The 27985-nt window shown below is 38.3% G+C and overlaps 4 protein-coding genes, 1 long non-coding RNA gene and 1 pseudogene across 5 annotated transcripts; 5 read left to right on the forward strand and 1 right to left on the reverse strand.

The window, feature by feature from the left end:
• The first annotated feature begins 923 nt into the window (after positions 1–923).
• Positions 924–4371, forward strand: LOC131302831 (uncharacterized). The gene is made up of 2 exons (XM_058329625.1): positions 924–1023; positions 4022–4371. Exons 1-2 carry the CDS (start codon positions 924–926, stop codon positions 4369–4371), a joined length of 450 nt encoding a protein of 149 aa, XP_058185608.1.
• Positions 4372–7818: 3447 nt separating this feature from the next.
• Positions 7819–9871, forward strand: LOC131302832 (cysteine-rich repeat secretory protein 38-like). The gene is made up of 2 exons (XM_058329626.1): positions 7819–8041; positions 9288–9871. The coding sequence occupies exons 1-2, from the start codon at positions 7819–7821 to the stop codon at positions 9869–9871; spliced, it is 807 nt and encodes a 268-aa protein (XP_058185609.1).
• Positions 9872–9901: 30 nt separating this feature from the next.
• Positions 9902–13490, forward strand: LOC131302833 (receptor-like serine/threonine-protein kinase SD1-7; annotated as a pseudogene).
• A 4504-nt stretch (positions 13491–17994) lies between these two features.
• Positions 17995–20115, reverse strand: LOC131303626 (uncharacterized). The gene is made up of 3 exons (XR_009192111.1): positions 19796–20115; positions 19481–19557; positions 17995–19359 (listed from the first exon to the last, which is right to left on the reverse strand). It is a non-coding gene; the product is annotated as an uncharacterized LOC131303626 (long non-coding RNA).
• A 546-nt stretch (positions 20116–20661) lies between these two features.
• On the forward strand, positions 20662–25114 carry LOC131302834 (protein FAR-RED IMPAIRED RESPONSE 1-like). The gene is made up of 2 exons (XM_058329628.1): positions 20662–20939; positions 23500–25114. The coding sequence occupies exons 1-2, from the start codon at positions 20662–20664 to the stop codon at positions 25112–25114; spliced, it is 1893 nt and encodes a 630-aa protein (XP_058185611.1).
• A 117-nt stretch (positions 25115–25231) lies between these two features.
• On the forward strand, positions 25232–27965 carry LOC131302835 (uncharacterized). Its single transcript, XM_058329629.1, has 3 exons — positions 25232–25648; positions 25740–25839; positions 27682–27965. Exons 1-3 carry the CDS (start codon positions 25232–25234, stop codon positions 27963–27965), a joined length of 801 nt encoding a protein of 266 aa, XP_058185612.1.
• Positions 27966–27985: the final 20 nt, after the last annotated feature.

Raw genomic sequence — 27985 nt, forward strand, 5'->3', positions numbered from 1 at the left:
TTTAATTATAGTAGAAAAATATGTATACATACATCTCTCTATGCAAAAAACAACCACCGCCACAGTACGGCATTAATTTTTTTTTTTTTAAATCTAGAAGAATATGTGCACATACATACATCTCTGTATGCAATTACCACCACCACCACTACAGTACAGTTTACAATAGGATTTTAAGGAGCTGTGAATTGTTAATTTGGAGTTTAATTTGGGGGTGTGAATTGTGTAACTTGGAGGTTTGAATTCTTAATTCGAGAATGTGACAAGTGTAGTTGGAATGTGAATTCCATCTTTTTTCGAATGTTTAAATTCTTCATTTGGGTGTGAATTGTGTCTTTTCTGAACGTGTGAATTCCTCATTTGTGTGCGAATTGTGTCTTGGAGGTGTGAATTCTTAATTTGAGAATGTGATAAATCATAAGTGTAGTTGGAATGTGAATTCTTAATTTGGAAGGCGACGAGGTCGGGGCCGGCGACGGCGTGTGGGGGGAGCTGGAGACGACGAAGCTGTAGACTTCTTCTTCAAGTCGGTGACGGCGTGGCGGGGCAAGAGATGAGATAATCTTTGTACATGCCTACATACCTTCTTTTTTTTCATTTTCTTTTTTAATCACAGTAGAACATATGTATACATACATCTTTGTATGCAAAAACAACCACCACCACAGAACTGTCATTTTTTTTAGAAAAAATCTAGCAAAATATGTACACCTACATACATCTATGCAATTACCACCACTACTACACTACGGTGTACAATAAATGGATTTTAAGGAGCTGTGAATTGTTAATTTGGGGTTTAATTTGGGGGTGTGAATTCTGTATTTTTTTGAAGGTGTGAATTCTTCGTTTGAATGTGAATTATGTCTTTTTCGAAAGTGTGAATTCCTCTTTTGCGTGTGAATTGTGTCTTTTTTAAAAATATGAATTCTAATGATGTGAATAGTGAAGGGGGTGTGAATTTTAGTGGTGTGAAATCTTGTAAAGGGGGTATGAATTCTGCAAAGGGATGTGAATTCGGAGGTGTGAATTCTTGCAAAGGAGTGTGAATTTGGGGGTTGTGAATTCTTGCAAAGGTATGTGAATTTTGCAAAGGTGTGAATATTCTTGGGGGTGTGAATTCTTCTGGGAGGTGTGAATTCTGTGGGAGTGTAAATTCTTGGAGTGTGAATTCTGTGGGTGTTGAAAAGTGAAAAGGGCAAAATAGTAAAAGCATATTTTTTTATAAGAGTTTGGATGGAATAGCACTTACAAAAGGAGGTTTGCATGAAACCCACACACAAAAATAGAACCGGCCAGGAATTTCCCGGTATTATTTTTGAACAAATAAATGCCTACAGTTATACTAACAGTTAAAAAAAACACCTCCCTAGTACCGCACTTTTTTCTTCTAATAATGCGTTTGTTTTTCTTTCCATTTTATGACTTCGGTTTTTGAAGGAGATGCATTGTATTCAACTTTAATCACGCGTTTTCCATGCCTTCGTAAGATCGCATGTTCGAATCTCACGGAGGTCAAACATTTCAAACTTTAAAGCCACTAGAGTCTAGAGGAGGATTTGTCCGGTCGTTAATTTCAGGGCTCCGAAATTAGTCGAGGTATGCGTAAACTGACTTGGACATTTGGTTATTAATACTGTGCTTACATATAGGCAAATTTATATACTCCACCCCAAATACAAAAAAATTGTCATCTGTTTTTGGGACGGTGGGAATATGTTTTTTCTCCACCCCAAACACACAAAAATCTTTATATTGGGCCTAATTTTGTGCGTCTTGTGCAACCCTTTCGATAATGAAACTTTATTATAGAGTGGTCTTGTTTTGCCCTGTAGTTTGTTAAATGAACAAGCCTGAGTCTTTTGGTCCATGTTTGTGGGTTGGGCATTTTTCCGGCCCAACTTTCAACTAGTGATATATACCAAGTAAAAGATTTTGTTATGTCAGCAGAAAATTACCTGTGGTCTAGAAAGCAAGCTTTAATTCCCATTAAGAATGAACTCAATTTTTATTTATCTTTAAGGACAACTTCATATGAAGATTGCCCTTTTACCATTAACTAAATATAATTCACACTTTATATTATCTTTTCAAAGTTGTCGTCACCCCCTCCCACCTCCACCCCACAACGACTTCCGACTGGCGACCACTCCGGTCGGTGACTTTTTCTGGCGAAATTTTACTACTTCAAAAAATTAGTAAAATTCACTACTTCTCAAATTTCACTAATTTTAGCGACCACTCCAGCCAGTGACTTTTTTCGGCGAAATTTCAATACTTCAAAAAATTAGTGAAATTCAGTACATCTCAAATTTCACTAATTTTAAATTTCACAATTTTTTGGTGGATTTCAAATTTCACTGGGCGTAGATTTTACCTAGTGAATTTCACTAGTTTCAAACATGTGAATTTCACTAGTTTTTCGAACTTGTGAATTTTTCACCAATTTGTTTGCCACAATATTTTATTTTATTTTTTCTTAAAAGCCCAACATTTTTTCCCGGAAAGTTAAACAAGGTCTTGTCCCATAGAAATACAGTCCCCATCCTTAGTGGTTCAAATAATTATGTTCTCCTCCTAAATTTTTACAAAACCTATAACTACCCTTATACTCATTTTCCTATAAAACCTAATTAATCACACCCATACACCCTTTCTCTCTAGATTCGAGATTGGTTATCCACCGTCCCTCTCTCCTCCCTTCCGCCACCCTCGCCGGCCTCCCATCACCGGCGACCGAGAGTAGATGAGAGTGGTTGCTCTTCCCTTTCGATCTCCAATCGCCCCATGCTTCTGATCTCCAGCCGTGAACAGGTTCTATTTCGATCAAGAGGTTGACCCCAGTCTCAGGTTATGTTCCTCGAGGCCATCTTGGTTCTCTTCCTCTCGTGGCTCGCCTTTCGCTTTTTCGTCATCTGGCCAAATCGGGTTTTAGTAGGACTAGTATTAGGCCCCATTCCTCTAAGATTTTTATTTTTTAAATACTTATTTTTCGCTTTACGAGATAGGTCATTTTCTCACAAAACATCATCTTTAATTCAAGAAAGAGAAAAACTTTATTATGGAACTTTTCGAGAATAAACATTTATGGAGCCAAATCGTGTGCTTCTAAAGTGTATTAGACGATCCGAACTTTAAAAAACTATTCATGCACGCATTGAATAAACAGAAAAAAGGTTGAACCTTAATGTATAGTGGGGTAACTCAGAGCATCTCAAATCTTACCCATTTTAGTACCCAGACTCAAAATTTGAATAAAAAGCCTAAAAACTCATTTCTAATGTTATACCCATCTCCCTACCCATTTTGAGTTTTACCTATTTCCTCACCCAAATTTGGGGACATCCAAACCCAAACTCATTTTTTGAATCCCTCTTTTCTCTTTCTATTAATTACAACTATGCCATTCCAGTTTTCTCCACTGTTAAAAGCGCAGAGATCTCTTTTCTTTGTCTGCAACACTTCAATTGTAGAGCTACAACTACAGCTCTTTTCTCTTCGTCTACATTTTCAATATGGTATTGATCTAGTATGAGGTTTGACTTGTTTTTAATGGAATTGGATGAGATCAGTTGTCTGGTCTTGAAATGGGTTTGTCTTTGAGAGGAGCAAATTGGATGGAATAAAGTGGAAGGGAGAATGGGGAAAACTAGAGGGCAACGAAATGAAGGGAAAATGTAGAGGAAAAAAAAAAAAACACATTTGGATAAAGGTATGGGTTTAGGCTGTTTAGCATTGGAGATGGCCTATTCAAATGGAGCTTTTGACCCAAATTTGGGTTAAAAAATGAGTCAAGATTGAAGATACTCTCACTACTTATAAGATTTAGTCTTTTAAGTAGATATGAGTCATTTAATGTATATTGGGTTCAAGTAATGTGGTGGACTCTTACCATTACTCCAATACCGATTGGGCCTTGAGCACGCCTGTAGTGGGTCGATGCATTGTACAAACTCCCAACGGACAACTAATAACAACGAGGAATGCTTATAAATTGTCGATTACAAATTTTCCTTTCTAGTAATAAAATTCATATGGTGGGTTCTGGAGAGAAAGGGAGTGACCAAAGGATATATTGAGGTGATTAGAGATATGTATGAATGTGCCGTCACTACTATTCGATCAGCAGTAGGGAAAATAAGTGAATTTTCAATCACTGTAGGATTGCATCAAGGGTTAGCTTTGAGCCTGTACCTCTTTGCCTTAGTTATGGATGAATTGACTAGACAATTTCAGAAGGATATCCCATCGTATATGATGTTTGCAGATGATATTGTCCTCGTAGATGAAACCGTTAGAGATGTTAATACGAAACTAGAAATTTGGAGGGAAGTATTAGAGTCAAAGAGTTTTTGGATAAGTAGGAGTTAAAACTGAGTATATGGTGTGCAAATTTAGTGGTATTAGCAGTGCGCACAAAAAAAGAGTGACGATCCAAGACTATAAGAGTGATCATTTTAGGTACTTAGGCTCAATTATTTATAGAGATGGAGAGATTGTCGATAATGTGACCCATAGGATCTAAGTGGGGTGGCTCAAGTGGAGGAGCGCTGCTGATATATTGTGTGATAAGAGGGTACCTATAAAATTGAAGAAAAAATTCTATGGAACTGCCATCAGACCAGCGATTCTTTATGAGACAGAATGTTGACTTATTAAAAAATAATAGGTGAACAAGATGAGTGTAGCGAAAATGAGAATGTTGAGGTGGATGTGTGATAAGACTAAACGAGACAGAATTAGAAATGAAACGGTTCGTGAGATGGTAGATGTAGCACCCATAGAAGAGAAGTTGAGGGAAAAATAGGCTAAGGTGGTTTAGGCATGTCTACCGTAGACCAGGAGATGCAGTAGTTAAGAAAGCGGATATGATAGTTTTGGGTAACAATGCTACAGAGAAGGGTAGATCTAAATTGATATTAGATGTTGTGTTGCGTAACGATATGAGTATAGTAGGTTTGTGTGAACAAGTGGCTCTTGACAGCTCAATGGAGAAAAAAGATTCATGTAGCCGACTCCAAATGATTAGAACATAAGACTCGGTTTGGTTTGATTTGGTTAGTAATGAAATCCATATGTGACATGATACTTTTTTCTTTAATTCCTTTTGTTATGTTAACTATATTTTGTTTTGTTAAGTACTACTCCCTCCGTCCCTTTTTAAGTGTCCTGCTTCGTAACTCTAACTTATTAAAAAGACATCATCATTACACCTTTCACTTCAACTTTTTTCTCCACTTTTCCTACTTACCCATCATCATTACACTTTTACTCACTAACTTTTCGAAATAAAATCTACTTTTAGGGACAAAATAGACAATATACCAACTTTTACCTCCCTAACTTTACAAAATAGACACTTATTAAAGGATAGCCTAAAATGGAATACTGGACACAAAAAAAGGGACGGAGGGAGTATAATAAACGAAACGGTGACGGAGAACAGAAACGAGTTCCGATTTTCAATTTCCATAGTTATATACAATTATGCACTTTTATGAGCCACAGAGGCTCCGGTTGGGGTTTCTACATTATTCTCTCTATTTTTTATTTTTTTTGATTTATTCAATTCAATGGCTTCCTTTCTTGATCAATTTGTCTCTACAATATACGGACGGCCATTTATTAATGCTTAAATATTAACTTTTGAAAGTTTAACTCTTTTTCACTATACGGACGGCCATTTTTTAATGCTCAATTTGTTTTTTTTTTCCCTGGGTCAAACGGAATAGAATGTTTGATGTTTCCGCTATAGTTTAATAATTAATACTCCCTCCGTCCAGATTTAATTGTCTCAGTTCTATTCTAGCCGGTTAAAAAATGGGTTATATCTTTGAATCTGTAATGAATTTCATATCGAATATGGATCTTGTTTGATAGATCTCGATTAGTTTTATAATACAATATTTTCGAAATTACGTAAAACATTATAAATTGGAAGATACTCCTAATCGATTGAAAATTGGCACGAACTTCAAAAAATAACTATTAAATCCAGACGGAGGGAAGTAGTTGAAGCGAAACATTATGATCGTTTCTTTTTTTTCCAAAGCCTTTGGAATATTGTCCCAAAGCCTGTCGGCCCAAATACTGGTTTTTGTAACAAATCACTCATCCTAATTAAATATGACATACAAATGGAGTGGAGTGCAGTTGGTGGCTCCTTTATACTTTCATACACATGGACATAGTTCAATTCCAGTAAACAGTAAACACACATCCCCAAGCCAAGTCCCCTAAATAGAGTAAATTAATTATGTTTAACGAATAACAAAAAAAAAAGAGAAAAATTTAAATATGACACAAACAAGCCATCTCCAACATATTCCCCCATAATATATAAACTTGAAATTAATAGGGACGGCAACAGGTCGGGTGTTGGGCCCGGAGTGCCTCGATGGATTTGGTTACACAATGTCACTCCCTGCGACCGCTCTAAAAACAGACTTGCGAGTGCGATGTCGAATGTCATAAAAGACTTAATTGAAACTCTTCCTACCACCAATTGATTTTAGGAGAGATAGTAAAAAAACGATCCGACAAGTGGTATCAGAGTCAGGAAGTCATGGGTTCGAGTCGCGGGAGCCTCCTCTTGAGGGAGGGATTGTTGGGCCTGGAGTGCCCCCATGAATTTAGTTACACCATGTCACTCCCTACGACCGCTCTAAAAACAGACTTGCGGGTGCGTTGTCGAATGCTATAAAAGACTTAATTAAAACCCTTTCTACCATCAATTGATTTTATGAGAGATGGTGGAAAAACGGTCCGACATCGGGCAATGCACAGAAGTGATGTGTGATCGATCACGACCATTTCCACGCTTCAACAACTGCCATGCACGTCAGTAATAGAACTATAAACAGCGAAACACACGCGCTCTCTCTCTCTCTCTCTCTCTCTCAAAACAGAAATGATATCCTGATCGAACGAAAATCCCGCGCTATTAACCGCTCCTATAAAACGGCACCGTTTGGTGCATTCCAACGCTTAAGCCCTTTGCATTTGTCCCTGTTTGGTGCACTATTCTTGATCAATTTATTTTTTTTAATTTTGCGGGGGCCATTTCATGGATTTTAAAAAAAAATTAGCACAATCCGAAATTTAGAAGGGTTTTTTCAGCACTTGTGGGGTATTTACAAATTCTGAAACACCCTACAAATTCTAAAGTAGCTCTCACCGATATCAGATTGAGCTAATTTTTTTCAAGAATTCATAAAAAATGTTTTGAGAATAATTAACTTGCCGTTTAAATCATCTTTGTTGAATCTGTAATGAGCCTTGTAAAAATTTTAAAAATTAATAAATTTTCAAAAGGTTTCAAACAAGGTCTGCACTTTTATTGATGATTTTTTTAAGATATTGGGGCACTCATTTCGGGTCCTCAAAAAATGATTCCGCAATACCGTTTTTACAAGAGCGGTCAATGGCGCTGGATTTTTGTTCGGTCAGGGTATCATTCCTCCTCTCAAACCAAAACAAGTGGCATGTCAATTGCAAGAACTATAAACGGCAAAACACACTCTCTCTCTCAACAACCGGCCGGCATGTCAGTTGCTACTTGCTATAACTATAAACGGCAAATCTCTCTCTCTCTCTCTCTCTCTCTCTCTCTCTCTCTCTCTCTCTCAACCACTGGCATGTCAATTGCTAGAACTATAAACGGCAAAACACACACACTCTCTCAGTCTAGACTATTTAAATTCCATCCCCCACGCCAATTGTCCCCGCACAAACCTTACAAAAAAAATGTTATTCCTACTCGTCGCACATCTCTTCTTCCACTCCCCCCACTCAACCTCCGCATACGAAGCCCCCCGCATGAATATTTGCGACCCCAGCCCCACCTACAACCCCAATGGCACCTTCTCCACCACTCTCGCAACTGCCTTCGCCACTCTCCAAACCACCACCGCCGCCACCGGCTTCTCAACCACCACCATCACCAACCCCACAACAAACACCTCCGTCACTGCTCTCGCCCTCTGCCGCTGCAACCTACCCACACCCGACTGCCAAGCCTGTGTTGTCGCCGCCTCTTTAGGTACTTTGAATCATAAACCTGATTTGTTTTTAAAGATTTATTACCTTCATAAGTTTTCCATGTTTGTTGTTGGCCACCTCACCTCATGAATGCATAAAGTGTGTGAAATGACTCATAGAGGGCCTGGAGAGAATATATAGTCTGAGGTGCGCGCCAGTAGCAGAGCCACGATTTGAATAAGAGGGTGGCGGCGTGGCATTGTTGATGGGAGTCAATCAGTATTTGTTGTATATTGTTCGTTAGAATGGAAAGAAAAAGGTTACGCGTAAAGTAAAATTTTGTGAAAAATGGCTTCAATTTAAACTAAAATTTTAGTTTTTAAAAAGAATAAATTGTGACTTTAAATTTGAAGTTGTTATTCTTTTTGAAGTCAAATCTTTAAAAAGAATAATGACTTTAAATTAAAGTCATTAATATATATTGTTTTTACGACCTGGATCGTTTAATTTTTATATGCTACTTTCCTAGGAGGATTAATTTTGTGAGAAATCAAGATATTGGAATACCGATAACTACTTAATCGATTTTCGGTAGTCAAATTAGTTTAAGTTTATCTGTATCATGCGCCACTCCCCCTCCAAGTATATATATCCACTCGGACCATTCTGGTGCTTGGAAGGGTTTGGCTCCTCTGCAAGATTGGTACCATGAACCCGACGGGTCATGGCGGTGGTTTGTGACGCAATGGAATTCACAAAGAGATTAGTTGCGTATTAATCTAAACAAAATAAATGTTCGAGTCCACGAACAAGTTCTTGAGTCCACAAGAAGAAAGAGATAAACTCGTAATTTTGTTGATGAAGAGTTTTTAAAAGTTGAATAGGTTACAACCCTTATTTATACTAGTAGAGAAATCATATCTTAGGTAGGAATCTAGTAACACAATTTCTTGCTAGTTAAGAAATTATAAAGAAGAAAATAAAATAAAATAAAAGACTTATAAAATCCTAAAATGAAAGAAATTAAAATTCATAGAAGAAATCTTAAATCATGCCAAAACAAGAAGATTAAAAACGTGCAAAACAGGTAGCATAAATAAGATTTCGTAATTATATAATTTCAAAAATAAAATTTTAATTCTAAACAAGAGTGGTCAATGCCGTTAGCATTTGTCAAGTATCAAATGGGCTCCGTTTGTTTAAACATAAATACCTATTTCACGGTGTTTGATTGGATAAATAGCAAGTAAATTAATAGTACTCCATTAATAGTCGTGGTTTGAATTTCTTTTTCCGATCTCTTTCAGGTATCCGCAGCGTATGCCCGAACAACATGGCGGCGGAAGTCTGGTACACCAACTGCACCCTCCGTTACTCTCCCATTAACTTCCTAAACCAATCAGACACCTCCATTGCATTCCAATTGTGGGACGCGCGCTACGCACCGAACAATTCCTCGTTCGACCCCAAAGTCAATCTGTTACTGGAAAACCTGTCGCACACCGCGGGTGCGTCCGATAAGAGGTCTGCCGTGGGGAGGACCACGCTGGTCGGGAGTCAAAACATCTACGGGTACGTCGATTGCACTCGAGATATTGACGGCGGAGATTGCACCACGTGTTTGTTAGATGTCATCAATTTTATTCCGTCGTCAGGTTGTCTTGGGCACTGGGCCGGGTGGATTGCCACTCCCACGTGTAATATTCAGTTCGATATGGACCCAGTCCATGAGGACTGGGCTGATAACCCGCCTTATATTAATACGGATTCGCTCGTGGGACCCGGGCTTTTCTCGCCATCAGATAAGGGTGGTTTGGGTGGCAGCGGAGGAGGCGGCAAGGAGTGGATTGTGGTGGTGGGGGAGGGATGGTGGTGTCATTTGCCGGAATAGTGGGGTTGGTGGGGGTGGTAATTTGGCGGAGGTGGAGGGGGAAGGGATGGAAGAATGGGGAGGAAAGGGAGGAGAATTCTATGATGATGAGAGAGGATATGGGGGTGAGATCCGTGTTGTATGATTTGGAAGTGTTGGTGGCCGCAACGGATAATTTTTCTCCGGCGAATCGGATCGGTGGTGGAGGATTTGGCTCTGTGTACCGGGTAATGCTACCTTCATTTTCTCTAATGTAAAACAATAATGCTATATGAGTTTAGTAGTAGTAGTAGTAAATTAGTAAATATTCTATGCCCTTAGAACACTACGTGGCGGTATCCTAAACTTTTTTCAATTATATAACGCAGATTTTCTCTAATACAGACTTTATGGTATTGATCACATAAATGTACGCGTGGTGGATGATGAGTTTGAAATACAGCGTACGGTGCCTCAAGAGCATTGTATAATTTTTCATAAAATGGGTACACTGTCCACATCTAAGGCAAGATAGAACAACATATTAGTCTAAAGTTCAAATGAAACAACCACATAGGAGCTTTAGTCCAGCCTAAGTTTCTGTGATGTGTAGAGTTCATTAATAAAAATATTTTAGAGATTAGATTCCGTGAAAAGACAAAATTGTCAATAATGAGACAAAGGCTTTGTTTGATTAACACAAAAAATTCCTTTTTTCAATTAAATTGTCTTAAATAAGACAAGAGCCTTATTCGGCTAACACAAAATATGATTTTTTTTTTTTTTTGTGTTTTTCGATCTTGTTGCACTTTTATAGAGTACCCAGGGGTTTAGGCACTTTCATAGGGTACCCTAAGGTTTAAGACACTTTCATAAGGTTTTAGGGTGCACTTTCGTATTATAGGGCTTTAGCAGTTTAGACACTTTCATAGGGTACCCTAGGGTTTTAGACACTTTCATATATAAGGTACCTTAAGGTTTTAGGCACTTTTATAGCATACTCTAGGGTTTTAGATACTTTCAACTCCGGTCAACCTTAGTCAACGCCGGTCAACCTTAGTCAACGCCGATAATCCTTGGGAGGAATTTTTTGTAAATTCTGGGCAGAATGTCCTTTAGATTTTACGAAAAAATATTTATGTCCTTGTTATAGCAAAAACCCTTATAGTATGTTCTCCTACTCAATTTGCCCGAACAGTTGGAATTTATTTGTGTTAGAACAAGGACTCCAGTCTTAAACAACGCAGAGAAAAAGAAATACAAAAACCGTAGCAAGAATAAAAAAGTGAGTAATGTCACTTTCGGTCTCATCTCGATCTACTTTCTGACTTCATTATCCACATAGAAATGAGAAATCGAAAAAAAATATGGATACTAATTCTTACACTCTCCGCTTTTCATCACAGCATACACTTCTTAAACACATGAAATTAAAACTGATAATTGTTTTCAGGGGAAAACGCCTGGTGGGGAAGAAATAGCAGTGAAAAAGCTGAAAGCTGGTTCGACGCAAGGAATTGAAGAGTTTACAAATGAAGTCCAACTACTGCTGAAAATGCAGCATATAAATCTGGTCCGATTGCTCGGGTGCTTCATTCAAGGGGAGGGGATGATGTTGGTCTACGAGTATTTGCCAAACAAGAGCCTTGACTACTTCCTCTTTGGTAACTTATTGAGTAGTGGTTCTTAACTTATCCTAGAAAATTATTGAGTTCTTAATAAGAAGGCCAATATAATTCTCTAGGCTGAGTCAGGGCCCGCTATGCCCCAAGACACGATGAGCATGTTGTGTTTTCTATGTATGTTAGACGTGTTCCAGTGTTTCATTTGTTTAGGTATCGCCGTCCGTTCAACTTATTTTCTTGCAAGGATAGACAGATTCGAGAAGAGGAACAAAATGAATGATTTGCATCATGTGTTTCGACCTGAAAGGGCTCCATATAGAGAGCACAAGAAGGCTGCAAGGCCTTGGGTCAAATCTAGGGCCCCCAATTCCTCAAATTTTTAGTATGCAAACCAAATGTTACCGTTTGTTTTAGATGTGGCTTAGAAAGTCCATTGAGCTAAACCTCCCACAACTCTCTAATTACTGGGGAGTACTTCAGCCCATTGGACACTCATGAACACTGAACTAAACCTATTGGACTAAACTTAGTAGTGATCGGAGAGAAGACTTTGGGCAAGGAATTATCATCTAGAAAGATACTTTCAAATAATACTAGCTAACATATTTGAAACTCGATCAAAATAGGATCATCAATGTGTTTATAATGGAATTGACATCTAAATTCAAGGAATAAAAGGATATGGCACGAGCAAAATAGGATCTCTGCCAATGTGTTTTTAATGGAATTTACATCTAACTTTGTGGAATAAAAGGATGGCACTCTGTGCACACATTTTTGATCAACAAGTTACTGATCTATTTGTACTGTGTTGATGACTTTTGTGCTTGTAGACAAGAGTAGGAGTGCGTTACTCGATTGGGCAAAGCGGTTTAACATTATAACAGGTGTGGCACGAGGGCTTGTATACCTACATGAAGATTCTCAACTTAGAATCATCCACAGAGATATCAAAGCGAGCAACATCCTACTTGATGAACATATGAACCCGAAAATATCTGATTTTGGGTTAGCAAGGCTCTTTAATGATGAACAAAGTCATGTCAAGACTCGTCGAGTTATGGGGACGTTGTAAGTATCCTAACATCATAAAGCTTTATATTTAATTATGCAATGGAAGATCTAGATTGCATCTTTGAATTAGAAAGCAAAATTAAAGGACCTATTTTCTTTACCATGATGTTTTAAATAAATAGAAAATGACTAAAGCTGCGTTTCTCTTATTTGTAGCGGCTATATGGCTCCAGAATATGCAGCAGGAGTGGTTTCAACCAATTAAGAGTGACGTTTTCAGTTTTGGTGTGTTGATGTTGGAAACAATAAGTGGAAGAAGGAATTTTGACGTAAAGCTTGACGATGAAAGACAACAGCTCTTGAATTTTGTACGTATTGAAACCAAATTGCTTTATTCTTGATTTATCTCGTGTGAATCGCTTAAATTTTGTACCCTATATCTGTATATCATATCATATATAAACAACCAAAAAGGCTAGCAAGTGCATTTAGATTATGTACTTCTAATGTCATTTTATTTCAATATAACTTCTACGATCGATCGACTATAACATATGGTTGAAAAATAAATCTAAAAGTGCTCCAACAACAATGGTATATGGCGTTCTGGTTTCATATTTCTGACTTTAAATTGGAAACTATTCCTGATCATCCTCATCATCCTCTCTCTTGCGATAAATCAGTACTCAATCATTGTATGTATTTCGCAGGCAAGGAGACTAGAACAAGAAGACAGGCTTACGGAGTTGGTCGACGTGACAGTGGGTTCTTTCCCTCAGAACGATGTACTAAGATGCATTCGAATTGGGTTATTGTGTTGTCAAGAGAATGTACAAAATCGGCCAACGATGTCTTCAGCATTGATAATGCTCATAGACACAGACAACTTATCAACACTACCTCCTGCCGGAAGACTTGGCTTTCAGGATCGCAGAGATAACAAAATAATTGAAAACGCTGGTATAAATCCAGCAACTTTTACCTGTAATTCAATCACCGTGTCGTTAGCGAGTGGTCGGTGATCTTTTTAATTTGCTCGTCTATTGTACGTGATTTAGCAGGATATTAATTGGTTAGGAATCCCTGATTTTTTTGCATGTAATCCCTGATTTCTTTGTTTTATTTATTTTATGAACGTCAATGCATGGTAGGTGATTTAGCAAAGCCTATTAATTGGTTAGGAATCCCCGATTACTTACTTGCATGGCATCCTCTTAATATTGGAATGGACAGTAGGCACATGAGGGGCGTTTCCGAGCCCGCATCCATGACCAAATTGTTCATTTTATACATCTCATTGAGAACATCGACCCTACTAAAAATCAATCAATATGTAATCATTTCTTCCTAAACGCGTTCACGTTCGGTTTAGATGCTTCAATGGTTTGCACTGCTGAAATTTCTTGTGCAGGGTAATACACTAGCTCCGAGGCCCTTACATTCAAATATATTTTTGAAAGGCCATTTGGTTCACTTGCTTAAACAATAAGTAGATGGGTCTGGCTTATCAATGATCTATGCATTGTACAGTTAGTCTTGGGGGTCATTATGAACTACTATTTCGGTATTCGAAAACGTTCCAGAAGGTCGAGAATATCAATCATACTAAAAATTTAGGGCAAAGTCCACTTTCACCTCTTGTGGTTATCGTCATGTGCGGATACCCCCACATGGTTCACAATTGATCACATAACTTACTTGTGGTTTTGAAAATGCGCGCATAGACCCCCTGCTGTCATGTTTTCCATCCATATTAACGGAGGTGTGTGAGATACACCTTTAAAATGTAATCTGAGTCGTTCATAATGTATTAAATAAGAATAGAGTATCTTTGTAAAAAATCATCTCAATCAGGCATCAATAACCTAGTGATCTAATTTTTAGTAAATTCAAATTTGAAAATTTAATTTCATAACAAAATCGATCGATTCGACCATGAGCTTTTTATTTTTTGATTGACTTGAATTTTGGCATAGATATAGTATTTGTCAAAATTTACAATATCAACGGTTTGGATTCAATTTTTAGTATAGGGGATGGTGTGGTTAGATTTAAAAAGAAGAAAAATCAAGGGACATGATGAGACTATATCAGTCTCTTAATGTTGTATCCGTTAATATGAATGGAAAACATGACGGCATGGGATCTATTCGCACATTTTCAAAATCACAGGTAGGTTATGTGGTCAATTTTGAACCATAAAAGGGATATCCACACCTGACGATAATTACAGGGGGTCAAAGTGAACTTTTCACAAAAATTTAACTAATCTATTTTTTGACACATAAATTATTCGACCAATATGATTTTTTTATATATTGATAATATTCTCTACGAGTTCTAAGAGAGACAATTCCGTTCATCAAAGTGAGCAAATAATGTGCACAAACATCATAGTGTGATCCACCAAAGTAGATTCGTGAAAAAAACAGATCCTGAGTAGAAAAGCATATAAATTATTTGATCAAAAGTTCTTGTTTATTCACTACTTCACTTATAATCCTTTTATATAGAACAAAATCAGGAAAAAAAACAAAACAATGTGAAACAAACAGGCCATACTTGGACAAGAACCAGACAAACGCCACTCCAAACAAGAACAGCTAATAACAACTTGTCTATATTCTCTTAACCAAAATCCTAAAAAATAACTGAAATAATTTCTCACAAACAACTTTTGTCTATGTTTCTCCATCCAATAATGAACCAAACGAAACAATAATGCCACAGTTGTAGAAAATGAAAGCACAAATCACCTGTCTAAAATCCTTCTGCTATTCCAGAGCTGGTGGTTTCAACCATCACCATTTTTCTTCTCAAAATTAAATCAAATCAAACCAAATTACATTATATGTTACTCTAATCACATGAACAATCAGCAACCACTCAAACTACGTTAATATCCACTTATCATATGATAAATTAGCAAACCAACCCATAGAAGAAAACAAAAGAGATTCGCAACCAACCACCAGGTAAGTCGACGTATACGTAGGCTGACTTTGGACAACCGATTTTCAAATAAAAAACAGCAACCATCAAAGAAATCCATATTTGGCTGCGTAACTATGTTATAGAAATCTTTCTCTTCTCAATTTTCCGATTTTCAAATGATATTCTTTTACTATTTTGACTTGCTTCAACAAGGAAAACCAAAAGAACCACATAGAATAAAAAAAAAGGTACAAAAAATAAGAAACTTGAACCTTTCATTTCTGGCGAGCCTTTTTCAATCATATCTGCATACTAGGGATTGTGTCTGTGCCTGAAGGCACTTACCGCTCAAATCTGACAAAACCCTTTACTATCACTACAGTTTACTCACAATGCTCCCATGTCTTGGACACCGGTGTCAAGAAAACACGGAAAAGAACTCAAATAGGTAGCAATCTTTCCTTCCAGCGAAAATGTCAGTGCTTGAAGGCATGATGCAACAGATTCATAACAAATAAGCCTGTGTCCGAAGGTACTTATTTTGTTTTTTTTTTTTGCTCATTATGAAGGCACTTATTCAAAAGCATTAACCTAATACAAAAGTTTAATGAAATATCCATATAAAAATTGCCTACTCTCAAAATCACAAAGCATGAACTAAGTCAATCAAAAGAGTTTCCAATATCACCTAAGAGTATTAAATTCAATACATAGTGGGGGCCTTCCCATCAAAATTTGAAGCCACCATAGTTGATGTAGCACTTAATAGCTACCAACAAAAAAGATAGAATGATAGCCAACAATACAAGAAAAAAAGAGAGAGGACAGAATGGAAGTCATTCGGGAAATAAGGATAGAATGGAAGTCATTCGGACACCCAAACGATTAGAAAAAGGATAGCCAATAGTATATGACCTCCACCACCACATTCCATCTCTGGATGCCTGAATATCAAATCTAAACATTGGTGTAACAGGATTGAATTGGATCATTTAATTTTTGTATTAAAAAAAATATGTTCAAAAACACAACATAACACTACCAAGAATACTCTGAGGGCTCCCACAAAAAGCACAATCATCACCTCCTGGTAGCATAGAAACTAAAAACAATTTATCAAAATAGAGTGGAACAATACCCAAAGAGCTATGGAAATAATGTTGAAGATTTTACGAAATGAATGTAAACTCGCATTTCTTGAAGACTTTACACCAACACAAAACTCTTAAAATTTATATTTCACATTGTCGTGTCCCTGGCTTGTCCCACCATTGTCTAGTGTCTTTGGAGTGTCCGATACAGATACAACAATCTTTAGGAGTGTTGGTGCTTTATAGAATTTCACCTAACCAAATTAGGTATGTATACTAGCAAATCTCGTAACTTCCCACAACCTATTCCACTAAGCTTTACCCCACAGATAACAAAACTTGGTTTTAAACAATGTGGTTGTTATATGGATTTCCCTTTACAATGGAGCATTAATTCTCTAGAGTTAAAACTTGTGTTCTAGGAATTTCAACACCCCCATCCCATTATGGTGTCATGTCCAAAATAGGAGCGAAAATTAGTTCCTTCCGAAGGTAACCAAAGTAGGAGCTCAAGTTGGACACCCCATCCCAGGAGGCTTAATGGAGTAACTAAAATTCAACTACAACATCAACGAATCAAACAATTAAACAGATGAGTATGGAAATATTCAAACTTCTAGTGACTGTGCCCATGCCTGAAGGCACTTACTGCCGAAATCCGACAGAAACCTTTTATTAATAATACAGTTTACCAGCAATGCTTCCATCGTCAAATAATCCGACTAATGCAAGAACACCCGGGTCTAAAAAATTGCTATTTAGACCACAAACATGGCCAACCGCTATTTAGGCCACAAACATGGCCGACTGCTATTTAGAGAACATGGAAAGAACTCAAATAGGTAGCAATCTTTCAATCTAAGAAAACTCAAGCACCAAATTTATTTTAACAAACATGAAATATTCACTTTTGGTTTGAAGAACGACGAAGGAGTTTTTCCTCCCTTTTTGATGTTGTTCCATTATACGTTAAACCTAAAAGAGTAAGATGATAACAACCAAGATTTTAAAATTTAAGCACACCCGCCATCAACTAAATCAATAAAAATCTAAGCACACTAGCCAGTGCTCTGCAATTAACAATAATACAACATAAGAGCAAATTTAAGCACACCCGCCAGTGCTCTGCATTTAACAACATAAGTACATCTAAGCACACCAACCAGTGCTCTGCATAATAAGGAAATACTAACGGATCTGAAGCGTTGCGATTCAACGTACTTAGCGGTATTTCAGCACAAAAGTAAAAATAAATAGAAAAGTATTAAGCATCAATCAAGTCACTACTTCCAATTTAATTAAAATCACAAAAAAAAAAAAAAACATAAAATAAAATGTTGAATTTCTATTAGAAAGGACCACAGTATTGGGAAGGTTTTAGGACCAGAGTGCTCTGTTATTTAGGCCACAAACATGGCCCACTGCTATTTAGAGAACGTGAAAAGAATTCAAACAGGTAGCAATCTTCCAATTTAAGAAGTTTGAAATTGTTTCACCTATATTGGGGTCAATATCCATCTTCATTAGATTTACCACCTAACACTGTTCCAAACTTACACATTCCACGATGTTTTTATCTCCAAACTTACACTGTTCGAAGTCGGGCATTGTTCTTTCTGCCCCCTTTTACACCACCCCTGAATATTCCTATCTATGGTTGGGCAAAAGTGTTAACATGGTAAATTTTGAGCCTTGATATCTAAGGCCATATATACTTGAAGATCCCCAAAAAAGGTAAGAGACTTTACTAAAAAAGGTGAGAGAGTTTACAAAAGTAAATGACTACAGCAAATGAAATTACCTTACCAAGCTTGTAGAGGCATCCAGATACATCATCAATGGCTCTCCAGATACACCATCTTTTACACACAATAAAAAATCAGGGCACCACACAATCAGTGTCTTTTAAATGTTTTGGATCAAAAGAAAAAGATTTCAAACACGAGTGATGGAGGGTGACTGTACAAAATGGCGGTGCTAAATCTCTTGGCATACCCAGTCAGCTCTTACTAAAACAGGAAGTTCAGATTCTTTTACGTGCTATAAAGAAAATAAAACAAATATCCGCCAATCTACCGTAGGCGGAGTTATGTCTTTCTTGTCACTCATTTTGCCACTATACAGTTGGCTGTCATTGTCATGATACTACTGTACACTCATTAGGAAGATGGTAAAAAACTGCAAAAACTATAGCGTTGCTCAGGCAACTCAAACTCTAAGTCCCCTACTCTGACTAATTTGTCAACACCATATAAATACCCAAAACCATGCTTTCCAATCAAAAGCCTAACTTGAATACAAATTATTTTTAAATGTAAAAACAGTAAAGATTGGAGTAGGCAAAAATTTTCCACTATGGACACCGAAATCATTCAAAGCCGAAATAAAAATTACCACCAATCTGAGTTATGGGTTGAAGCACGGAGACAGTTGAAGCGGTTGCAGCACGGAGACAGTTGAAGCGGTTGCAAGCACGGAGACAGTTGAAGCGGGGCGGGAGATAGGGAAAATCTGAAACGGAGAACAAATAGAACTGCAAAAACTATAGCGTTGCTCAGGCAACTCGAACTCTAAGTCCCCTACTCTGACTAATTTGTCAACACCATATAAATACCCAAAACCTTGCTTTCCAATCAAAAGCCTAACTTGAATACAATATTTTTTTTTTAGGTTAAACTAAATGTAAAAACAACAAAAATTGGAGTAGCCAAGATTTTTCCACTATGGACACCAAAATAATTCAAAGCCGAAATAAAAATTACCACCAATCTGAGTTATGGGTTGAAGCGGTTGCAGCACGGAGACAGTTGAAACGGTTGCAGCACAGAGACATCAATGTAGCGGGGCCGCGGGAGATAGGGGAAATCTGAAACGGAGAACAAATAGAACCCCAATAACAAAATCCATAAATTGCGTACATTAATTCAAATATTTAACAAACCCAAAAGAAGTTAATGTTCGAAAGAAGCTGAGTATTATACAGTTACCTTTCCAAGCCCTCCGGATAGGCCATTATCGAACCCTAGATCAAACCCACATAAAAGAAGAATCCCGATTTATGAACCTGATCAAATTAAGAGGAAAAAGGAAATGTAAGTGAAGTAAAAATTAATGACAACAACACTGGAATGTTTTCCCCTCATGCACGAAGGGTAAAGCTAAACAACGATGGCAGGTCCAAGGGGAACCCAGGAAATGCGCGTAGGAATGGGCGGCGTCATTCAAGATGGTCATAAAAGTGGATCTGTCCATTCGCATTCGCAATCAAAGACACGATAAAACTTAGCGGGAAGAGAACTTACAATCAAAATAGAGATCGCTACGGAGCTGACCTTACTCACTCCATTTTGGGTTGAGACGCCTTGTAGAGAAGAGGTTTGAGGGGAATTTTTTTGAATTCGCGAGAGAGTGCTCTGCTTTGGACATTTACAGAGAGAGAAGAGGTTGGGACGTCTACGGCATCCCTCCGCGCTAGGTTGAGCAGTGGATCAACTTTGGAGTATTTACTGAATTGCCATTAAAAAATTAGTTTGTGAGAGGGATAAATTTAGGCAATTGGATGATGTAGAATTGAAGGCTGAGATTGAAAGAACGACAACGGTTTTATACCTGAGACTAATAAAAAACTCAACGAATTTTTTTTTTTTTTGGGGCACTTTCTCTCTCTGACTTTCCCTCCCCCCTGTTTTTCTCAAACTACAGCGCCTGGTTTTTTGGGTTGGGGGGGAGGCCGCCACCATGCCTCCTCCTCCCCTCCTCCTCCCTCCTTGCCTCTCCTCTCTATCCTGTTCGTTCTTTTTTTGAGATCCCCAGTTTGGGGCGGCAGTGTTGTAGCAGCCGGTGAGGAGCTGTTTTAACGCCGGCCTTGGCGGCGTTTTGGGGCTCCCCTGCCCGTCTTCTCAGCCGGAGTTCCCAGATCTGAAGTTCTCGAGGGGCGGCGGTGAGAAACAAGGTGTGCGTTTGAGTTGGAGTGTTTTTTTTTTTGTTTCTTGTTTCTCTGGCTGTCTTCCGCCCTGTTTCTCCGGCTGTTTTTTCAGCCCGATTTTTGTTTTCCGGTCTGGGCTTTCCCTAGATTCGGAGGGTGCGGTGGTGGGCAAATAACTTTGCATCTAGTTTTTCTGTGTTTGGTTTGGTTTGGTTGTTGTCTCTGATCAGTGGTCTGCCCGCCATGGCTTTGGAGCTGCATTGGACTGTCAACGGTTGCCCTTCCGTGGCCAGAACTCCGCGTGCCAGCGAGAGTTTGCTCTTTGAAGTGGCGTCCTCACCGGCGAAGGAAAAGCACTTTGTGTTTTTGTTTTGCGGTTTCGCCGGCGTTTTAGCTTTGGATTACTGTATTGGGGAAGACAGATTTCTCTGTGCTGCTTTGATTACTGCGATTAGGGTTTTGATTTTCGAAGGGAATTGTTTGTCTGGTTGCATACTCCCGTGTCCCGACCCTGCCTTTAAGTATGTGGCGGTGTGAAGATGTCATTGCTCTTAGACTTCAATTAGTCCTTCCGGTTATTCCTGTAGTACCCTTTCGTGGTTTTGATTGAAATCTGTAGATGCCGTATGACATTTTTAATTATGAATGACTTTCGAGCGGATCACAAAAAATAAAAGAATTTTTTTTTAAAATTTTTTTTCGACTCAAATGCCCAAAAAGAAATCCACTATGAAGTAAATACTTTTTATAGTTCAGCTGTCAGGTGGTGTTGGTAGGATTTAGTTCTGTCCAAGGCAATCTCCTTGGTTTTTTTTGGCTTGTTTCTTTTATAAAACGGAAATTGTTCCAAAAAAAAAAGTCATCGAATTATGAATCAAATCTTTTCACCCGGGCATCCTCCGGTAGAAAAAATAAAAAGAACAGACGGCGGAGGAGATAGGAGGGAGGGGGGCTGCTGAGAATGCTGCTGCACTCCATTTTGAGGTCCACCCCGGTCTCGCTCCGATGATCTGAATCGTTCACTTTGTAGAGCTCGTTGAGTAGAACAACTATGCAAAAAATCAGCTTAATTGGATATCATTAAGTACCTCATCGGAACCTTTTTATCTTAAAAAGAATGGATCCGAAACACTGTATCAAATCCATTGTAACCCATGGACTGAGAGTTATATGGGCTCCGATCAGGTACTTAATGATATCCAATTAAGCTGATTTTTTGCATAGTTATTCTACTCGACGAGCTCTACAAAGTGAACAATTCAGATCATTGGAGCGAGACCGGGGTGGGCCCCAAAATTTGGACAGCAGCACGCTTCTGTCCCCTCGGGGACAGCAGCCCCCCACGTCCGAGGAGATAGATGGAGAATCGGCGGAGTGGAAAGGAAATGGGAAGGAAGTTTTTTGGGTAATGGGAGAAGGAAAATTCTAACTCTACACCCATTTATACATTCACTTAGAGCATCTCCAATTCAATACTCTATTTGAGAGTATCAAAATACTCTATTTTATTCATAAAGTGATTTTAGAGGAAATCACTATTTCTATTTACTCCAACCACAAATCCTTTATTTTTCCTTCTAAAATCACTTTACAAAAAAAAATCTTTTTTTATACTCTCATAAGGATATGATTGGTATAAAAATTTAGTAAGAAAAGCTTACAAGGACAAAAATGTCTTTTAAAAAGATGAATAGTGTTATGGAGATGATCCTCTATATTTTCTCTTACCCTCTAAATATAAAGGATCAAAATCTAATACTCTCAAATGGAGGAGGGTTGAGAGGATGGATTGGAATGCTTTGATACTCTCAAATAGAGATATAGAGTATGGGTAGGAGATGCTCTTACACACTCATACTCACAATAGGGGTGAGTCCCGCACATGCTAGGTGTGTAGTGTGTACGGACTCCACCCCTATTGTGAATGTGGTTGTGTAATTGAGTGTGGAGATAGAATGATTGAATGGGAGAATTGGTTTCAATTTTGCTATCAGTAGGGATCAAAATCCCGACCGACAATTCCGATCCGACGTGGCAGGTAAGGGTCCCCACTACTCCCTTCCGTCCAAAGTTCAAACGCGCGAGGAAAAAAAACCCTTTTCAGTTCAAAAAAATTTGGGAAAGTTAATATCACTCTCTCTTTTCCTATCTCCCTCCAAAAAAACAATCCAGCACGCCGGGCCACCACCACTGGAGCCCCCACGGATCGACCAGCCCACCACCACCACCGACGCTGCACCACAACTCGCACCACGATTCTCCCACCACTACGATCTCCTCTCTCCTCTCGCCTTTCCTTCTTCTGTCGTTTGGCTGAATTTATTTTGACTTGGAGCAAGACAAAAGGGTGTGGGAAATCCATAGTCACGGGTAAATTGAAGCGCCTCATTTATTTTCCTTCCTATTCCTGTGTGGGCACGTCTAATAGTGGGTCTCACATGACTGCTTTTCCTGGTTGGCATGGAAAAAGTATTCAATGTTGCTTGTACACACACATTAACAGAGACTCGTACCCTCCAACATAGCACACCAACCCCAAGTCACATAATACGTGTGCGCAAACGTAAAAGATTTAGGGTTTTCGATTAGGATTTTTGATTTCTGATGGCATTGATTGTAGATGTTATTGTTTCTTTTAGTTGTCATTCTTTTAATTGAATAACGAGTTAACCCTCTCTGTTTCTTGCTCTCTCACCTAGAAAGGCATTTACAAAGCTTGTTAAAGACAAAATAGTCCATACTTTCCTCTCTTTCATTTTCGATTTTCCTGCTTCTATGCATAATTGTTGTTTCTTTTGATGAGTAGAAATTGAATATAGACCTTGAAGGGGCTTCAGTCTTAGACTGATTGTGTAAGGCAGTTAAGGTCACTTGTAGTTGTATGGTGCAAATATTATATCTAGACAAAGGGAAAATATTAGTACATATATTTACGTCGTCGTTTTCTCAATGACCAATTTATTATTCTGTAACTGTATGATTGTTTAATGTTTTAGTGCATTGTACATGTGGACTAGTTCAATTCTTTTTTAAACATAGTTATGTGTGTATGTTCTTAAGTCTTGTATTTCTTATTTGTAGCATCATGGAAATACAAGATCAAAATTTGGAGGGAATTCAAAATTTGGAGGTGGTATTGGAACCTAAGGTTGGAACAAGATTTGAATCTGAATACGAAGCCCAGGAATGCTATGCTACTTATGCGAAAGCGAAAGGTTTCGGTGTAATCACAAAAATCTCTAAGAAGCGTGACAAGGTAAAGTCGAATATAACTTATGGTTGTCATCGGGTTGGAAATGCCAGGCCAACGGGTTTGAATCCCATTAAATTCCATCCAACACCAAAAACAGGTTGTAAAGCCCATATGAATATCTCTTTACAAGTTGACGGGAAGTGGATGTTGAATTCGATTGAATTGAACCATAACCATGAAATGGATCCAGAAAAAGTGAAATATCTTCGGTACTACCGGAATATCCCACCCCATTCGAAGAGGATAATTGAATTACATGCGGCAGCCGGAATCACAATGAACAAAACCATTGCCTCATGTGTAATAGAGGCAGGGGGGCTTGATAATCTACCATGGATAGATAAGGATGCAAGGAATTTGAAGGATAAAGAAAGGCGTGCACTGCTCCAAGAAGGGGATGCCGATGCAATGCATAAGTACTTTGTCAAAATGCATAAAGATAATAGTGACTTCTTCTATGCCATCGATCTTGATGAAGATAACCGATTACGGAATGTCTTTTGGGCTGATGCGTATAGTAGAGAGTTGTGTAAAGAATTTGGCGATGTGGTCATCTTTGACACGACTTACCTTGTTAACAAATACAATATGCCTTTCGCACCATTCGTAGGGGTCAACCATCATGTACAATCGATTTTGTTTGGATGTGGTTTGGTAACACGGGAGGACACTCCTTCATTTGTATGGTTGTTTGAGACTTGGCTTTCTTGCATGAATGGTTCATACCCTAACGCCATCATCACAGATCAATGTAGGGCAATGCAAAACGCGATAAGTCAAGTCTTTCCAAATACACGACATCGTTGGTGTTTATGGCATATCATGAAAAAAATTCGTGACAAGTTGAAGAGTTGCAACGAGTATAAGGCGACAAAAACATCTCTCAAGAGTGCTGTTTATGATTCCTTGTATCCAGTGGACTTTGAACAAAATTGGACAGAGCTCATCAAACAATTTAATCTACAAGGCAATGATTGGCTAGCTGGATTGTACGAGGAGAGGCATCGATGGATACCGGCATTTGTTAAGGATACTTTTTGGGCGGAGATGTCAACAACCCAACGAAGCGAAAGCATCAATGCCTTCTTTGATGGCTACGTCCATTCCAATACCACCTTGAAGGAGTTTGTGGGGCAATATGAGAATGACTTGGGTAAGAAGGTGATGAAAGAAGAAGAGGCAGACGCCCATTCCTTAAACTTTCAAATTCAGAAAGTGTCCCCTTGTGGTTTTGAAGACCAATTTCAGCAAGCATACACAATTGGGAAATGCAAACAATTCCGAGAGCAAGTAGGCCAAACAATTGGGTGCAATTTGACTATTGGACCGGTAGTAAATGGTATTTCACAGTTCCACATTGAACAAGACATCCTAGTTGGAAAGAAAAAATATATATTTAAGACTTGCACTTTCCTTGTTCATTTTAATGAGGAGACAACATAAACTAATTGCAATTGCCGGTTGTTCGAGAGTAAGGGAATGGTGTGCTCGCATATGATCTCGGTTTGGTCAAAAAAGAAGCTTGAAGTAGTGCCCGATAAATATATTCTACGAAGATGGATGAAAAACTTGGTGAGGAGTCATACAAAAATTAAGGTCAGTTATGTTAATTGGGAGCGCAAGCCTGAATTTGTTCGCTATGACAGATTGTTGAAGTTATTCAATGAGGCCGTCGATAATGCCATGTACTCCATTGCCAAGACTGATAGGATGGCGACTAGGTTGCAAGAAATTAAAGCGGAGAATGACTTATATGATGAGGAGTGTCAGACCAATACGCCTACGGTTGGAGATGTACAAAATGATTTGGAAAGTTTCAAAGATAAATCAAATACTGTGGGCGATCCAAGTGTAGGGCCTCGGAGAGGGCGACCGCTGACGAAAAGGAAACAATCAATGACTAAGCAAATTGTTAGGAAGAATACGAAATCAAACAAAAGGGTCCAATGTAGTCGCGCCAATGCAAAGAGTACACCGGTATACCGATCATTACGCATTCCTTTTGTTGTTTCACATAATTATGCTCATTAATTTGTATGATTTAGAATTTGACTTTATTCCACTTTAGGATGTGGAAGTCCACACTCATGCTACGGGATTTCACGAGATTGTCATGCAAGAGAGTGGAAACGTTACTGTAAGTATAACTTCATTTGTACTACATCTGAGTCTTTTCAATTTGTTATTTTTTTCATGTCACTATAATTTCAATTGGTTATGATTTTAGCCATCTCAGGCAAGTGTAGGATATCTTGGTATGTGGAGCTATGACCTTAATGAATCTCCATATGATTTGGGACATGATTATAGTAAGTTTTACTCTAAGACTTCCTACTTTTATTTATTTATAAGTTTAACTAGGACACACTCTTTCTCTCCAAGTTTTGATTTGACTTAATTTGTTTTTTTGTTGTCTTTCTTTTTCTGTGCGTGTTGAGAACTTCAGGGATGGAATGATCTTTTGAGATACAAGACATGATATGAAACAAATGAAGGATGGGAAACAAATGACTAGCTACCACTTTTGTGAAATATCATGTTGCCACTTTTGCATCTTTTTGGTTTTGTAGTTTTTTTTTTGTAATTGCTGTATTTTGTTGGTGGAATGCAATTTTTTGGTGCTGTATATGCCCCAAGCTTTGCTTCATTGAGGCATGAGCTAATGCTATAGATGAATCTGCTTTTGATGTTGCTACTTTTTTGGCAAAAGCATGAGGAGATGGTAGAAGTATGGGTGAAAAATTATGTAAATTCGTTCGCAATCAATATATTTTGATTTCTCCAATTTTGTTCATTGTGTAAATTTGATTCAGGCCTTTTTGCATAGTCAAACTTGATTATATTGAGTTTGCTTGAATTTTCCATATTCATGGATCCTGAATTCAAGTCCATACTTATAATTGAGCAAATTAAAGTTGTTGCAGAGAGAGAGAGAGCGCGCGCAATCAAAGACTGAGCAAATTCAGTTGGAATCTCTAGTATGAAATCGAACTCTTATGCGTGTCGTGTCGGTGTATCCGTGTTGAGTCAGCGTATTTGTATCGTGTCGTGTCCTATACTTGTATCATGTCGTGTCGCGGTGTATCCGTGTTATGTTGGCATATCTGTATCGTGTCGTGTCCTATACCTATATCCACCAACGTGTCACAGTGTATCCGTGTTGTGTCGGCGTATCCGTATCATGTCGTGTCCTATACTTGTATCGTGTCGTAGTGTATCCGTGTTATGTCGGCATATTCGTATCGTGTCGTGTCCTATACCTATATCAACCAACGTGTTATAGTGTATCCGTGTTGTGTCAGTGTATCCGTATCGTGCCGTGTCCTATACCTATATCCACCAACATGTCGCGGTATATCCGTATCGTGTCAGCATATCCGTATTGTGTTGTGTCCTATACCTATATCGTGTTGTGTCGGCATATACGTATTGCATATCCGTATCATGTCGTGCCCATACTCATGACTAAACAATTAAAGTTGCTGTAGAGAGAAAGAGAGAGAGAGAGAACGAGAGAGAGAGAGAGAGAGAGAGAGAGAGAGAGAGAGAGAGAGAGCAATGACTGAGCAAATTAAAGTTGGAATCTCTAGTATGACATGGAGCTCTTATGCGTGCGGTGTCGGTGTATCCATGTCGTGTCGTGAGAGAGAGAGAGAGAGCACAATGACTGAGCAAATTAAAGTTGGAATCTCTAGTATGACATGGAACTCTTATGCGTGTGGTGTCAGTGTATCCTTGTTGTGTCGTGTCGTGTCTTATATTTGTATCGTGTTGTGTCGTCGGTGTATCGTATATTCGTATCATGTAATGTCCTATAACCGTATCGTGTCTTGTCCTATAAGTTGGAATCTCTATACCTAAACTGTATTTTAATACATTACCAATGCATTCTTCTACCATTTAGGCTTCCTTTTACTCAATGCCATCTGAATTTGTAGTTTTAGATTAAATCTGAAATCACTATTGAGATTGAAATGTATTTGAATGCTTCATAAATGTGCATTCTATAGTCACCAGAATGGGTTATGTTATTGCAATTCACAAAAGCCATTTTGATACAAGAACAAGTGAAAGAAGTTTCTCCTTGAGGGAAAAAAGAAAGCAAAAGAAAATCTCCCGATATCTTTCATCTGCTTGTTCTTGTTCTCAAAATTTTGGAATTGGGATCTTGAATTTGGAACAAATGGGTCTGGCCAGAGAGTCTCGGTTTCATGTCTTGTCTGTTAATGATAGCATCATAGACAGAAAACTCATTGAGAGCCTCCTCAAGACCTCATCATGTCACGGTAATTAAACTTTCAAGGATACCAAACA

This window comes from Rhododendron vialii, chromosome 10a, assembly GCF_030253575.1.
Source record: "Rhododendron vialii isolate Sample 1 chromosome 10a, ASM3025357v1".
Taxonomy (NCBI): Eukaryota; Viridiplantae; Streptophyta; class Magnoliopsida; order Ericales; family Ericaceae; genus Rhododendron; species Rhododendron vialii.